At 44.4% G+C, this 14,763-nt stretch overlaps 1 protein-coding gene across 3 annotated transcripts in view; it reads right to left on the bottom strand.

The window, feature by feature from the left end:
- The window catches only part of LOC144128048 (bridge-like lipid transfer protein family member 3A), a 70,531-nt gene that overhangs the window by 40,418 nt on the left and 15,350 nt on the right, over positions 1-14,763 (bottom strand). For all 3 annotated transcript variants that reach the window (XR_013313670.1, XM_077661093.1, XM_077661092.1), the window contains exons 3-7: positions 12,073-12,111; positions 10,750-10,826; positions 9,399-9,507; positions 4,917-5,142; positions 1,624-1,983 (exon numbers count right to left, since the gene is read on the bottom strand). Coding sequence is in view for 2 of the 3 variants with exons in the window: in XM_077661093.1 (XP_077517219.1) it covers positions 1,624-1,983; positions 4,917-5,142; positions 9,399-9,507; positions 10,750-10,826; positions 12,073-12,111 (811 nt within the window). In the remaining variant the exon portion in view is untranslated. The remainder of the gene's footprint in view (positions 1-1,623; positions 1,984-4,916; positions 5,143-9,398; positions 9,508-10,749; positions 10,827-12,072; positions 12,112-14,763) is intronic.

Here is a 14,763-nt window from a genome sequence, read left to right as displayed (position 1 = left end):
TATAAAAGTAGCAGTAAATTTAACAACATACAAACATACTGAGATGCAAAAAACCTATTCTATTCTATTTCTATGATATTTCTATGATAGCCACTTACCGCGCGCAGATTACCGAGTGAAATAGTCATGAATTTATTGTTTCTACATCTTACTCTCCAGAGAAAAAAATTTTCAATGTTATTAATGGACTTCAAACAGCTGAGCAATATCGACGAACCATGCTGAGCACACGAACAACGTCGAAGCACGTGGGCACAGGTTCCCTCAAGTCCTTTACAATTCACATCAGTGGTGTCCTGGTTATCCGCAACATCGGCAATGATGTCTTCGCCCGCATGCTCTCCCGCGGTCTCAATGTTGTTGCCCGCAGAGACAAAGTCGCACTTGGCTGCCATATTACAAGTAGCACCAGGAAATTAGAATACCTAGTTCCAAAAATCATCAAGATCTGCGACAGCTTTATCGAGCTCACCCAACAAAGAATTTGCTCAGTCTTCTCCTGCAAAGCAGAGACCAGAATGTCGGAAGCTGTTCTGTGTAGTTTCTTTCATTTTTGACATCTTTCCACGACCCACTTAGCATACACAGGGTGTCTAAGAGGTTGAGTTTTAGGTCTCTTGTCTCTTCCAGTACTCAGGGTCTGCAAGAGCCGTTCAATAAGATGCTTCCTACAACTAACCTTTAAAAACGTGTGGATTATCCCCTGGCCCAAGGCTCCAAGTGCTGAAGCATTGGTCTAGTGTTCAGCGGCAGGAAGTGATGTACAATGTTGCTGAAACTAGTACTGCTGTGGTGGGCACAGCTGTTGTGTACGGTGAGGCAAAAGTCGAGGAACCATTTATATACATTGCTGCCTCAACATCTTCATACGCAGCTGTGCGTACACATCTGGCGCTGCGAGTGCCGGATCTCTTCACCTTTTAGTCCAAACTTCAGCCTTGTTCTTCAAAATGGTGCTCAGCGTGCTTTACGGAATCATGTACACTGTGGTGACTTAATATTTATCCTCACCTCGCTCAACATGTTTGATAATTTCCTATTTCATGGAAAAGGGATAGTTCTCCATTTCATGGCTGGCATCGCGCACACACAGACAACGAAAAATATGCGAAATTGCCGATGGCAGCCCAATGCCCCATAAGTGCGAACTGCGTAGCAATGCGGGCACAACACAACTGGTGCAATGTGCTAAAAACATAGTCTGGTTGGCTGGGTACGGGCCCACCACCTAAGTCATGGAAAATCCACATCATCATTGGTCTGCATGTGCTATGCAGCACCTCATTTGCTTAATTTGGCAAGGGTCCATTTTTAATCGCTGTTTTGTTTCCCCCTTAGGTGGTCCCAGATGTCACAAACAGGCGGTAAGTATGGCACAGCTAACATGCTCCTTCATCACTTTCACTGCATACAGTTCTATAATTAACAGTTACAAAATTAACAGAGATTTCAGTCTTCAATATAAAAGCTTTGTTAAAGAGCAACGCAATTTTTCATAGTGAGATTAGAGAGGCGCACATGCTTTAACGTGTGCATGAGCAAGTGCATGCATCTGTGTGAATGAATGAGTGATTACATTCCATGCCCAAAAGTACTCCTTTGGGAAAGAATATCCCTGCTCACCCTTGGGGTCCATGTCATCGCACAGGTGCAGGTCAATGCGCGTGCAGAACAGGTGGTAGGAGGTCTCGAGCACGTCATGCTGCCGGAAGAACTCCACCAGGGGGCTCTTGGGGGCCCCTCCCCCTCCCCCACCTCCACCCCCTCGCTGATGAGAGGAGGGCGCACTGGGGGCCGAAAAGTGGTCGGGTGTGGGCAGGGTGGAACTGGCAGCCCGATGTCGTCGTCCCTGAGCAGCCGCCTTCCGCACCAGGGCAGCCAGGGAGTGCCCCAGGTGCAGGGCAGCCACCAGCTGGGCATCGGTCAATGCCCACAGCAGTTCGTCTAGCACCAGTACAAGCCGGCTAGCCACGAGGCTGCAGTCTGCGGAAGGCATCCACAACGAAATGAGGAGCGCAGTCTCACTTGTTGGCCACTTCCAAAGAGAGAAACACTTTTAGCCCTCACTGCTGGAAGTCTCCTTCGAAAGGCAAGTCAAACTTTTCTTAACTCCCTTTACAGCACCAAGTTGCTCCAAGTTACTGTTGGGAAAACTCTTTTATAAGCCACACATAATCCAATAAGCTTTACAGAATACGGTTAAGCAAGGCATGTTAAGCCAGTTTCTCCCCAATCTCTACAGATCTCATTATACCCAAAACATAATACAGTAAAATCTCGTTACTACGAACATCAGATTAACGAAATTTTCAGATTTACGATTTTTTTTAAATCCCCGCCAAAATGCCTACAATTTCAATGTAAAAACACTTTCAGTACTACGAATTTCAAATTACCGAATATTTCAGAATAACGTATGTAATTTAATCTCGCATTCGTAGCAAGACGCTTCGTTATTACGAAGTTCCGTCGAAGTTCCGTACCAAATCCCTGAAGCTGACGCCTGTCATCATCATCCGAAGCATCAGCTATGCGCTGGGGAACTCTTTGCAACGGATACAACCCCAGCGGTATCGCCATGAATATAGGCTAGGCGGCGCAAGCTGCCACCCGATACAAAGGGCAAGGCCATTATCATCCATCCAGCGTGTGGTCACATACTGCGCAGTAGTCTTAAGCCTATTCAGTGCAGTGTCACCACGTCGACAGCGAACGTTAGGATCTGCAAAGTTATCGGCGCTGTGATTGTGTTGTGCATTAGCTTTGCTGACAATGAGTTCTCCTGGCCCCCTCGTTAAAAAGAAGTGACGCCAGTTTTCGCTTAAAGAAAAAGCGGACATTCTGTCGCAGCTGCTGGAAAAAAGCAAGCGGACTTGTGCAGGGAGCTTGACATTACACCGTCAACAATGGCAACGATGCTCAAAGATCGGGACAAGATCATAAAACTACATCGAGAGTCGCCGCTGGCTCCCTCAAGAAAACGTCTGCGGCTGGGCAACTACCATGGACAGAGACTTATGTGGACAGCGACTTTCGAATTATGTGGATAGCGACAGCTACATCCGCGGAGCTCACCACCGAAGACATCGTGAATCATGTGCGTGAGCAAGAAGAATGTAGTAGCGACGAAGACGATGCCGACACTGGATCAGCGCACGAAGAGGAAGAGATTGTTTCCGGCTCGGATGTCCTAGTCTTTCTAGAGAAGACCCGATCCTTCCTCGGGCGCTGCAAAGATGTCCCCGATGACGTGCACAGAAGGTCGAGGATGTGGAGGCGTTCGTCCTGCAGCGCTTGTCGTCTACTCGCCAGAAGAAGATAACAGGCTTCTTCAAGCAATAAATTGTAGTTAAACTGTGGCCAGCGTTATCGTTTATTATTTACTTACCAACACGTAAATCTGTTGCAAAGGTACGTAATTTTAGTTCTTGTGATGCATTACTGACATGAAAATAATGGTTTTTCAGTACTACGATATTTCAAAATAACGATTTAAATTCGGCGGTCCCGTGAAGTTCGTTGTAACGAGATTCTACTGTACGTGTGCTCTGTTCATAACCAGATAATTTGAGGCAGTTCTTCACTCACTTAATGCTGAAAAAGTGAGTCAATGCTACAAACTGCAAAGAGGCTTCAAGATGACATGTAGTAGAACAGGTAATGGCTAGATTGGATTGGATTTCAGGCCTTCCCCACTTCTAATCTGTGGGTCTTACAGACCTCCCAGTAACAATGTATTTTGCACTGCTCTTTTAAATGCCACAGTTTTAACAGAGTGTGCAGATGCTGAGAGAAAACATCAGTAATTAATTATATTATACCTTTAGCTTGGCACATGATGGCCTTAGCTGTCTATGTGCCGTAATACCCAACACAACACAACTCAAATAATTACTGGACATTCAAAACACAAATTAAACTGCTTAGCTATTTTGATCCGGGATAGTTTTTCAACTGAACTTTGTTAAAAATGCTTTCTGTGTTGCCTTGCGATGTCACTTAAGTCATGCTCACAAATTTAATTCATTGGGTGCAAACACCAAACTGCACAATACACAGCAGGTCCAGCTCCCAACACAACTCAAAAGGCCAAGTGTCAATGGCACACATCCACAATGTTTGAAGGGTCAATGACAGTTGGGTTCAGTGAGTGGAGGTCCAGAAAGCAAGCCTGCAAGTGATATAGTACTGAATACTACATGTCAACACGAACTAGAGTTAACCCCTCCCCGTTTCAATGGTCAGTTATGACCCGGTGGCAGTCATTCTATTCATGTATGTTGCTGCTGAATTCCTCTTGTTTTGTAGGTACAGCCTTGCCTTGCCTAATCAATACACAGCTTGCTTCCCAGTTTTCTGTACCCTGTTCTTAGGTTACTGCAATGTGGGGCCAGACCAACTTCCAACTCTCTCCTAAGAGGGGAAAAAAAGTTTGAGCTGACACTTAAGCTCTGCCTTAAGGGTATGATGCGACAGCGTTCTTGGCTCCCTTCACCGGCCTGGGGTTCTTTTTGCGTAGCACTTCACTTAGGTTCTCCCTACATGCCCATATAGTATGCGGAATTGCTCACTCTCCACTTTACATTTGTAGACCACAGGGGGTCCTCCTACCACTCCTGGTGCACAGGTGCAGTGGTTAAGAGATGCACCACTGCCCTGGCAGGTGGCTGATTCAAACACAGCCACCAGTAGGGCTTGTGACACCCAGGTTGCTCTCCCCGAGGATCCTCTCAAGACCAACCTTTAATTTAACTGCCACCTGCCATGGTGGGCAGGTTGTGATGGCATCACAAGATCCCGTGACCTAAGTGGAGGGCCACCTGCTTTTTCGCTCACAAGGTCAATGCCGAATTTTCTGCAGAATGGGAGCCTTAATGCTATCATGTTAAAATGGCAATGATTGAGCGCCCACTGACCGGCAAGGCGCTTTTTGAGCACGATGCGGCAGCGGGCGCCATTGGTGATGAGGCGCAGTGGTGCGCCCCCGGGGGTGGTTCCTCCCCGTGCATGGGCCTCGAGGCGCAGCATCTGCCATTGTAGTTGCCGGAAGAGCAGCAAATGATCAGGGCCCTTGATGCGGCACAGACGCAGATCACCAGGGTCCCACCGGGGGGTCCGGCTGTCCAGCACCACCCGCGACAGCTGCAACAGGACAAGAGTGAAGCACATAACCAGCACTTCTTCCACTTCCCTGCAATTTGTCACACGAGGCGACAGTGTCACTGAGGTTTTGCATGGATAGTAACACCTGGTAGATACAAAGACCGGTTCCGACAGCAACGCAACACTTGCTCCAACTTTTACGACAAATTTTTGCACATTTTCCCAAATTAAAATAATTTTGTACAGGAATACCTGAAAACATGCTGGCTGTTTTACATCGCTCCAAAATCAGAGCATGCAGCTTACATTCGATGGCACCACATGCTATCAGTGTGTGCACCTGTACCATTGCTCCCTCTTTTCAAGTGAAATTACAATGGACGTCTGTTGATCTTTTCACTGCCACTCTCGAGATAACTCACTCGGGTGACCACACATGCACACACCCTGCTTCCCCCAAGTAAACTCGTTTTGGCTGTTTAACTCACTCCTTGCAGTTCCCGATATTACTCGTGCAAAAAAAAAGAAAGAACATGCAAACATGTCGTGCCACCTATAGAAAGGCGCTGTAAATTCATAGAACTTGTACAGTAAATTTTAAACAAAAGATGAAGGGCATGTTTCTACATCCACGCCACTTAGTTTTGTCTGAGCAGGGCAGCCATGGTGAGGCAGTGTGCCACGTGCATTCGCACTTTGACAGACAAAGAAATTCAAGAACTGCTTATAAATTCGGACTCCTGGTCGAAATCAAGACAAGAGGAAGAAATGGGCTTGGGCAGGGCATGTAATGCGAAGGCAAGAAAACCGTTGGTCCTTAAGGTTAACGGAGTGGATTCCTACAGAAGGCAAGCATAGCAGGGGGCGGCAGAAGGTTAGGTGGACAGATGAGATTAAGAACTTTGCAGGCATAGGGTGGACGCAGCTGGCAAAGGACAGGGTTAACTGGAGAGACATGGGAGAGGCCTTTGCCCTGCAGTGGGTGTAGTCAGTGTGGTGGTGGTGGTGGTGGTGGTGGTGGTGGTGGTGGTGGTGGTGGTGGTGGTGGTGATGATGATGATGGTAGTGACAACGAGGAAGCAGTCCACTTAAGTGCCTTGTCGAGTGATGAGAGCGATGAAGAGCCCCTGCCACCGAAAAATCCTCGTAAGAAAAGGAAATCTGGCGGATGAGATTTCTGCTGGAAGAAGAAGGTGTTCAAGCCTCAGGAGCATGCTGTTGACCCATCTTATCTTAGTAACGCATCCCGGTGAGTTACTAGCATAAAATTTCCAGAAAACTAACATGCAAGAAGAACTAGGTACGGAGTGTGCAGCGGTGAGCAAAAAACCCGGCAGTGTAAGGGTTAAGATGAACTTGGCTAAGACAAGTTCTCGGATAAGATGAACAACACGGGACCGTTTGATTGGTTCCCCAAAGGACTGAATGTAAAAACAACCTCCTTAAGATGAACTGCTTTGTGCATGCTTCGGTTAAGACGGACTTTCACAGCGACTGTGCAACCCGGCAACCCACGCAATGGCATGCATAGGGCATCCACACGGCACTGTCGAGGAAAGGAAAAAAATATAAAACGCTTCCAAGCAAGAAAGCCCACCCTCACGATGTAGGTTCTGCGCGCATTCATGCAAAGACACAAGAAAACTGTATTGCTGGGGTGAGTTCCCTTGAAGGGAAGCTTTGTTGTCACTGCGGAAAAGGCAGGGCAACTTCGCTTTTGACAGTGTGCAGAACAGAGATGCTAGATCTCAGCATAGTGCGTGTGTCACGTGCCATGCGTTGCCTCCGGCAGACTAAAAGGTGCGCAAGTGCGGCGAGCTCCCGCTCGTGGACTTAGGGCTTAAACAGTTGGGAGCAGAATTTTCAACTGACAAGATGTTGCAACATGTGTTATCATGGTGCAGAGAAGCTGGCTAGATATTGATGCTATATGGGCACTGCATGCAAGCAGACGGAGAGGTGCATGGTGCACCTGCTCGCAGAGCTGACAGCAGCTATGTCGTGGAAGGAGCAAGATAAGTGACAGGCACACTGCTACCTAGCTGGGCACCTTCACAGTGCTTGGAGCGTAAAAAATAATGTCAGGGGAAAAAAAATGTAAATACTAGCAGTCACTATGAAAAAGAAAGCAAAAAAGAAGACGATAAAAAGAAAACTAAACCAATGCCAGTTTCAAGAAATATAACGTGACCTGTGTACTGTCATATATATGCTCCACTTGTAATTATCCTCTCAATTCAAGGTGATGTTATCCATTAATTGTTCTCATGTAAATATATTTGCACGCACATAGCATGCTCACATTCTTTTTGGGGGACACTCCTGTTCAGACGAACATCTGATAAGACGAACAAGTTCTCTGGTACCTTCAGTTCATTTCAAAGTAAGTCTACTGTATTCTGTCATCTACTCGTGCTTGTGTTAACACCAAATTTTTTCTCCTCTGTACGCTTGCTTGCAGAGTGCTGAAGCAGCAGTGTCACTAGCAGCTGCGGCCATGAAAGAAGTGCTGGCACAACTCATGGCCGCCATGAGAAGCAAGAAAAAGATATCTTCATGCTGATAGAGCATATAAGCATGAAGTTTTAGCTGCAGGTAAAGCTTAGTGCCAATTGTGTCAGTGTAAAAACACTCAGCTGCTGTACAACTGATGCCAAGCTATACTCTTGTAAAGGCGCGGTTACACTCATTACACATCTGCACTCAATGTATACAAGACAGCGGCGGCCAAGGTGGAATATGTAAGATTAGCAGTACCAAGGTAGCTGAGAATTCAGCATTCTATTAGTCTAACTGGCTCAGCCCAGCACTGTTTCATGCTGAAGGTGGATGGACAGCACATTCACATAGGTGATGAAGTGCTGTTGGACTGCGGAGGGTCTTGCTTTGGCCGGTGTAACATGGTCATGCCACCTGCACATGCTGTTGGAGTATTGCCACACCTTAATAGCTCCTCTAGAAGCACTTTTTCCATCTCTCTCATTCACATGATAACGTAATGAGTTCACTTGCATGCCATTACTTGTGGCATAAATTTGTCTGCAGTGCATAGCTGTCAATACGGATTCAATACTCAAATCGATTCCCACAAAAAAAAAAATTACCTCCAAACAAACAATTATTCCTGTGTGCAAAATATGAGCTTGCTGGGTTCTGGTGATATCTCCATCTACTGAACAATGCACGAGTAGCGAAAAGCAAAATGCTGGACTGCCGATTAGAAGAAGATAAATTAGGGATGAGGTAGGGTTGGGACTATAACTATACCCGAGCCATGTCTCTTCGTTTGCTCCAAGTGGTCCAGTTAGCTGAACCTCTACGTACAACAGCCATTCTTACTCTTAGCTTATAATTGAGTGTTGTGTTCAAATTTACTGTGCGAGATATTGACACGGTTTTTTTGTTCATGATAACCACGCTTCAGGCTAAAAAAAAAGAAATAAAAAATACACAAAGCTTATGCATGAACCCACAATTTGTATGAACATGTTTACATCACAAAAAAACCTTGGTGTGCATAAGTACGTAACAAACTTCCACTCTCCTCGGCACACTGACCTGATTAAGAAGAGCTTTATTTATTTATTTCGTTTAACCTCAGGGCCAGAGGCATTACAGAGGGTATGACACACAGCACTTATGTTCACCAAAAATGGTCAGCATAAAAGAGTTTTCTTAATACACTATTAACAGAATCTCAGTTATCATGATGACCAAATGGTAAAAGAGAGGGCTGCATAAGGCAATGAAGTAAAACATGAAAAGCTGATCTCCCCGCAACGAACACACCCTTTAGCGCACCCTTTTTTTGGGCCTACAGGTCCAAAAATAATTTTGTGCTGATAAAGACAGCTCAGCCTGTGAGCACTATGCACTGCCTTGGAATGTGCAGCTCAGCTGAGATGGTCACTACAACGTACACTGCCCAGCCAAATCTGTTAACCTGCTATCTAAAGGCAGCATTCAGAGCCCTTCTAATAAAAAACAATAGTCAACATACACAGCAATGCCACAATACGCACTCACAATTTATTTGTAATGAACTAAACTATGTATCTCTATCTACTCAAGAGTTAAGAGAAAGTCACACACTATACAAATACATGTACTGTACAACAAGCAGCAGACGATTACAAAGAAGGCATAATCTATCCATAAGCATCACTCAAGCACACACATTTACTATTTAGTTTCAAAAGCGTTAAGTTAAAATAACTGCAAACTTCAATGAAGCCTGTGCAACTGGCATCCACCGTGAGTCAGCTGTGGAGATGTCAATGTGGCAGAAAACCCACCTGAAAGGAGGCAACAAATGTTGCTGACTGGAAGTTGACCACCACCGAGTTGACCACCACTTTCATGCCGTCAACCACTCGATCCGAGAAGCCATACCTGCCCCCAGAACTGCACACAAAGAGGGACACAGGTTGAGGCAACGTAATGCGGCATAATGCAATTGTTCAACACATGGAAAGTCTTACACCTGCCCTGTGATAAGAAATGGGTAACAGAAGCACATTCTGGAATTTAGCGACAACATTTTAAGCCAAGAGAACTATACAAACAAATCTAAGCAGGCCTTCTTTCATGGAACCTGCAGTAACATAGCACAGCAAGGAAGCAAGCTTCCGACTAAGACAAAAGCTGCCCCTAGAAGTGAAGCCAAAAGCCAGGTGCAAAAGGGAGTACTGAAGAGAGCACGCTATATTAACAATCACAGACACAAAAGTTATGCCTGTGAGGACCAAAATGTTTCTGTGTGTGACTTACTTACATAATCATAAACCATGAATTTGTACAAGATCACACTTTTTTATATATTTCAAACAATTCAAGCATATGATCATTCACCTCGTCCAAGCACCTTGCGTAAGTAAAAGCAGCAATGGGAAGATTGACACAAAACCGCACTGCTGACTGTATGATACAAAAGTTGCAATGTACAATCTGCTGAGCTGGACAAAGTCACCAATGTGCGTGCCTTTAATGCCAGCAACCTACTTCTGGTTGTGTCAACATAGGTTCGCTACGACTATCAGCTGTATCCTGTTTGGGCCTAGCTCGCACTGCAATGATGATGATGATAATGATGTACAGCTGCTTCATCCATGTCCATAAAAAAAAGGTGCCATTTCTGTAGCCCAATGCAGTTAAAAATCAAAGTACTTATAGCAGCGCACCCATTTAGCTAGCCCCTGAAGAAATGCTCAGCAAAACGGGTGCACTGAGCTGTTTTCTGTGGTAGCTTCCTTGTTTAAGTTGGCGTTCTTCTCATAGTGGCCAAGTAAGTGCAGAGGTTCTCGCAACTTATTGTGAGATTAATGCTCACTTTGATTCAGCCATGTAATCTGCTGTATGTTCATTTAAGTATGCATCTGCCACAAGATGCCGTTGCCCCATTTTCAGGATGAAGTGCTTTCGAACAGAAGATTAACTGAGAACAACTGCTCAACATGCAACTGCAAAACATTTTGCCTGCATTCAGGGGAACCCTCTAAGAAGAAAAATGTCCTTTCATTTACACTGACAAACTATGGCTCTGCTCAGGCCTAAAGAGGATAGAGCTGAGTGTTGTGACGGAGCTATCTTGGTCATTGAAGGAAAGAAAGTGCGAAACTGTGTGGGGAGATGGCCCCTCTCACTGACCTGTAGCTGGGCTTGCTGCCCGAGGGAGGCCTGAGCTGCTCGCAGGTCTCCACCTCCACCAGCACTTCATCCAGGCACTGAAACACAGCATGGCACGTGAACAATGCTCGCAATTCACTGCAACCGAGGTCGCATAGCTTTAAGCAGATAAGCCTGAGCAACCAAGAAGTAACATCATGACCTGGTTAATTTTCTCAGATTATCAGCTCTCCACCCAAAACTATGCAGAAAAAAATATTTGGATCTTGGACATTTTGAATTTTGAATTGTCATTTTTTAGTTCTGTGCATTCGCATTCCCTAATTTTTCTATTCCAAGATTTCGTGGCACAAGGTGTGATGATCTATGTATACTTGATTTTAAAATTGTTGTTTCAATACTCCCTTTGGTCCTTTGAGCGACTGTATTGGAGTTCTGTTGATATCCAATTGAAATATTGTTAGTATACTTACATGCTTTAATCTCATAATTGCTCAGCTCCTATAACATATCCCGGCTTAGCTTGAAAACTAGCACATCTCTTATCCTGTTGGTCTGCTTGACCCTGTTAATGCTTTCCCATTCCTTTCCCCATGTAATGCCTGACAAGCCTTCAGGGTATTTCAAATATATAAGTAAAAGACACTATGTCACTGCTGGGGAGCCAGCCCACAACCTCCTGGTGATGCAGTGCTCCAATGGTCTAATCAATGGTAAAAAAATTAAAAGTTGCCTTGCATTACATTATGTTTTCATTTGTTCCACAGGTTGAGGCCTCTTTCATTCACCTTTAAACTGCCCATTCTGTTCAAATTCTTTACAACATAAAGTACTCAAAAAATCTCATAACAGCTAAGATAGCATGTCTAACATATTGAGAGAAATGCTAAAAGTTCAAGGTTTCAAAGGGGCAATGGAGAACAGAGAGAAAGAAGAAAAAGGTGTAACAAAATGCTCGTCAGTAAGAAACAAAACAACATCAACAAAAAAACAGCAGCTCAGCAGATTCAAACCTTCTGGCATCAAAACTAAAACCATGTCGGCGCGAAAATGACTGAACAATAAATTAGAATGTTTGTCCATCAAATTAGATCAAGAGAGTTTGTTTCTGTTGATGTGTGTCTAAAAAGGGCTGGAAAGCTCTTCATAAAGCTGCATGTGTGACCTGCCTTTTAAATACAATTCCCCATCAATGGCTACCATTCCAACCGACTCCTTGAAATGCCATAGTAAAGCTTAATTTTCTTGCAACAAAATGATTCCTCACATGATACGACACTGCTAACTCTGCAAGAAAGCATACTAATCCATTAACAAAACGTAGAATAAAACAAAAACACTCACCAGGTGGATCGGCACGTACTTGAGCTTTGTCCAGTGAATCTGCAATCAATGCACAAGAGAAAACAGCAAGCTCAGACGCAACATTAAAAAAAAACTACACAGACAAAGAAACTGGAAACTGGTGCAGCCACCAGCATATAAAAGGCCAACTATACTGTCGGCAGAGTTTTTTCCGCAAGAACTTACAGCTCTGGCCATGAAAACCTGTCAACCCTAGTACCGATCCAAGGTGGAAAACTGACTGCAAGCACCACCTGCAGTCACAAAACTACCCCACATGAAATCCCCATCTCTCAGAGAGCGCCATTTACATGTAAAAAATGCATAAAGTGGCCACTTTATACTACTTAATTCTCAGCATGATAAATCTATAGTGCTAGGTAATCTTGAATCATACTTTCCCCCACAGCAACAGTGAAATGAGGAGTGCACCATGAACTTTCACAATGGCCACAAGAAGAAGAAAGAAGGAGGCACTGACAAACTACAATATTTGAGTCAGTTTTCCAATGGCAATGACTTTAACTAAGATATGATTACAGTGGAAAATAAGCCTGGTGATTGCGAAGCAGGGCCAGCCTTGGCGAGAGATTTCTCCTGTCTTTTCTTCGAACGCTCTTGTCTCTGCTGGGGTGTTTCTTGTGCACGCTGTTTTCTTCGCTTTTCGTTTTCCTTCTCTCGAAACGCATGTTCCTTCTCGAGCCGCTGCTGCCGCTCTTCCGGGGTTTCTTGGATACGCCTCTGCCGTTTAGTCGCGTTCCAGCGTTCTGAACTAGTAGAAGGAGACTCACTGTCGGGCAAACTCATAATTTCTTCCTTTGCTTCTGCTGTTTCCACAGAGGAGGTTGCACGTTGTCGCCGAGCTGCATACTGGGCACGCCGCTTAGAAAGTCGTTCTTCTCAATCTTCTTCCGTCTCCGTAGCTCGCTGATGCTTCCTCTTTGCACTCTGCCGAGCTGCCTTGTTCGTAGGCACCATCGTAACATCTGGCTGTATGACTGCCTTGGCGAGAGGAGCGGAGCTGTTTTATACAGCTGGTGTGACGTCACTCTGACCGTAGCGCCCCTGGTAAATAAATAAATAAAAAAGCTTACCTGCAAGAAAGTGCCCCTTCCAAAAAAAAATAGAGCGTTCTGTCAGCTTTGCACAAAGTTCACTTTCTTGCAGGGAAATTCTTATGAAGGCACTTTCTTGCAGGTTTTCAGAGAAGGCAGGGCACCCTCGCACCTGCCTGAGCGTGGCACAGAGCGCTGACATAGTAAAATCACATCACAGTGTGTGCATCAAATGCCTTGCACTGCCTTCGGCAGACTAAAAAATGCACAGGCGCCAAGAGCACCTGCTCTCTGACCCAAGCCTAAACAGTTAGATGGGAAGTGAATATTCAATTCATGCGGCATTGCAACACGTGTTTTTATGGCACAGAGATCTGACACGGCCAGATGTCAGTGTAATGAGTGAGTCTCCTGCAGTGGACAGAGAGATGCGCGATGCCCATGCTCACGAAGCTGCGCTGCGGGAGCAGCAAGATAGGAGAGAGAGAGAGAAAAAAAGAGAGACAGTGAAGAGCCTGTACTGCATGGCTAGCCAGCTGGGCATCTCTGCAGCACTGAGAGCTAAAGGAAAAGCATGAAAACAAAAAAGAGCAACAAAAATATTTTCCACAAAAGAGAACAAGAGATGGCAAAGAAAAAAAAAAAGCTAGACTGATGCCATTTTCGAGTGGGATGATTTGAGCTTGTTTCATGGCCTCACCAGTCAACTGACTTCTGGGAGAGTGAGATAAATGCTTTTTCGCCTTTTTATCTTCAAGGCTATCTTTTTTTTTTTAGTGTAACATATTTTTATACACCTAGCATGTCCCATGTCTTTTTTTGGTTGTACTTCTGATAAGACAAGTAAATTTTCATGGTCCCTTCAATTTCATACCAAGAGGAGAGCCTGGTCTTGAAAACAATTTTATTACTGTAGTCATAATTACAAAATATTCAGGGAACAGGTATTTTTGTGTGCCAATTCTAAATATGTCATTTGATTTCATGTAAAACAATTCTTTGAGCACTTATGTAATTTTTATGCAAGTATTTTGTGAAGAGCTTTGAAGAAAATTTGCTGTGGGAAACTTGCTGAAATGTATACCATTGGGTTCTCTTGACACCAAGGAATGCAATAAGGGGAAAATTATCATCTGGCTATCCTAGAACTTGAGTTATAGTCCATTGAAGCTTCCAGTTCAGAAACAGGAATAGTACGCACTTTTCTTCGCATTTCTGAAGCAACAACTTCAGGACCCTATAACTTAAGTTCTATGATACACAGGAAGACAATTTTACCCTTACCGCATTCCTTCGTGTCGAGAGAACCCAATGGTATACATTTAGAGTTTCCCACAGAAAATTTTCTTCAAAGCTCTTCACAAAATATTTGCATAAAAATTACATAAGTGCTCAAAGAATTGTTTTATACGAAATCAAATGATATATTTAAAATCAGCGCACAAAAATACATGTTCCCTGAATATTTCATAATTATGACAGCATTAACAAAATTTTGTTTTCAAGACCAGGCTCCCCCGTTAAAGGAACTGTACAACAGCACACCATACCTAGACGACACCATAACTATGCCTGTTTTGTCTTCTTGTATGTTGTCCACATCTGCTGTGTTATTATATCATCCCTTTTTATTTTT

The sequence above is a fragment of the Amblyomma americanum genome, chromosome 4 (genome assembly GCF_052857255.1).
Source record: "Amblyomma americanum isolate KBUSLIRL-KWMA chromosome 4, ASM5285725v1, whole genome shotgun sequence".
Classification (NCBI taxonomy): Eukaryota; Metazoa; Arthropoda; class Arachnida; order Ixodida; family Ixodidae; genus Amblyomma; species Amblyomma americanum.
This window is presented reverse-complemented; position numbering and strand designations above follow the sequence as displayed.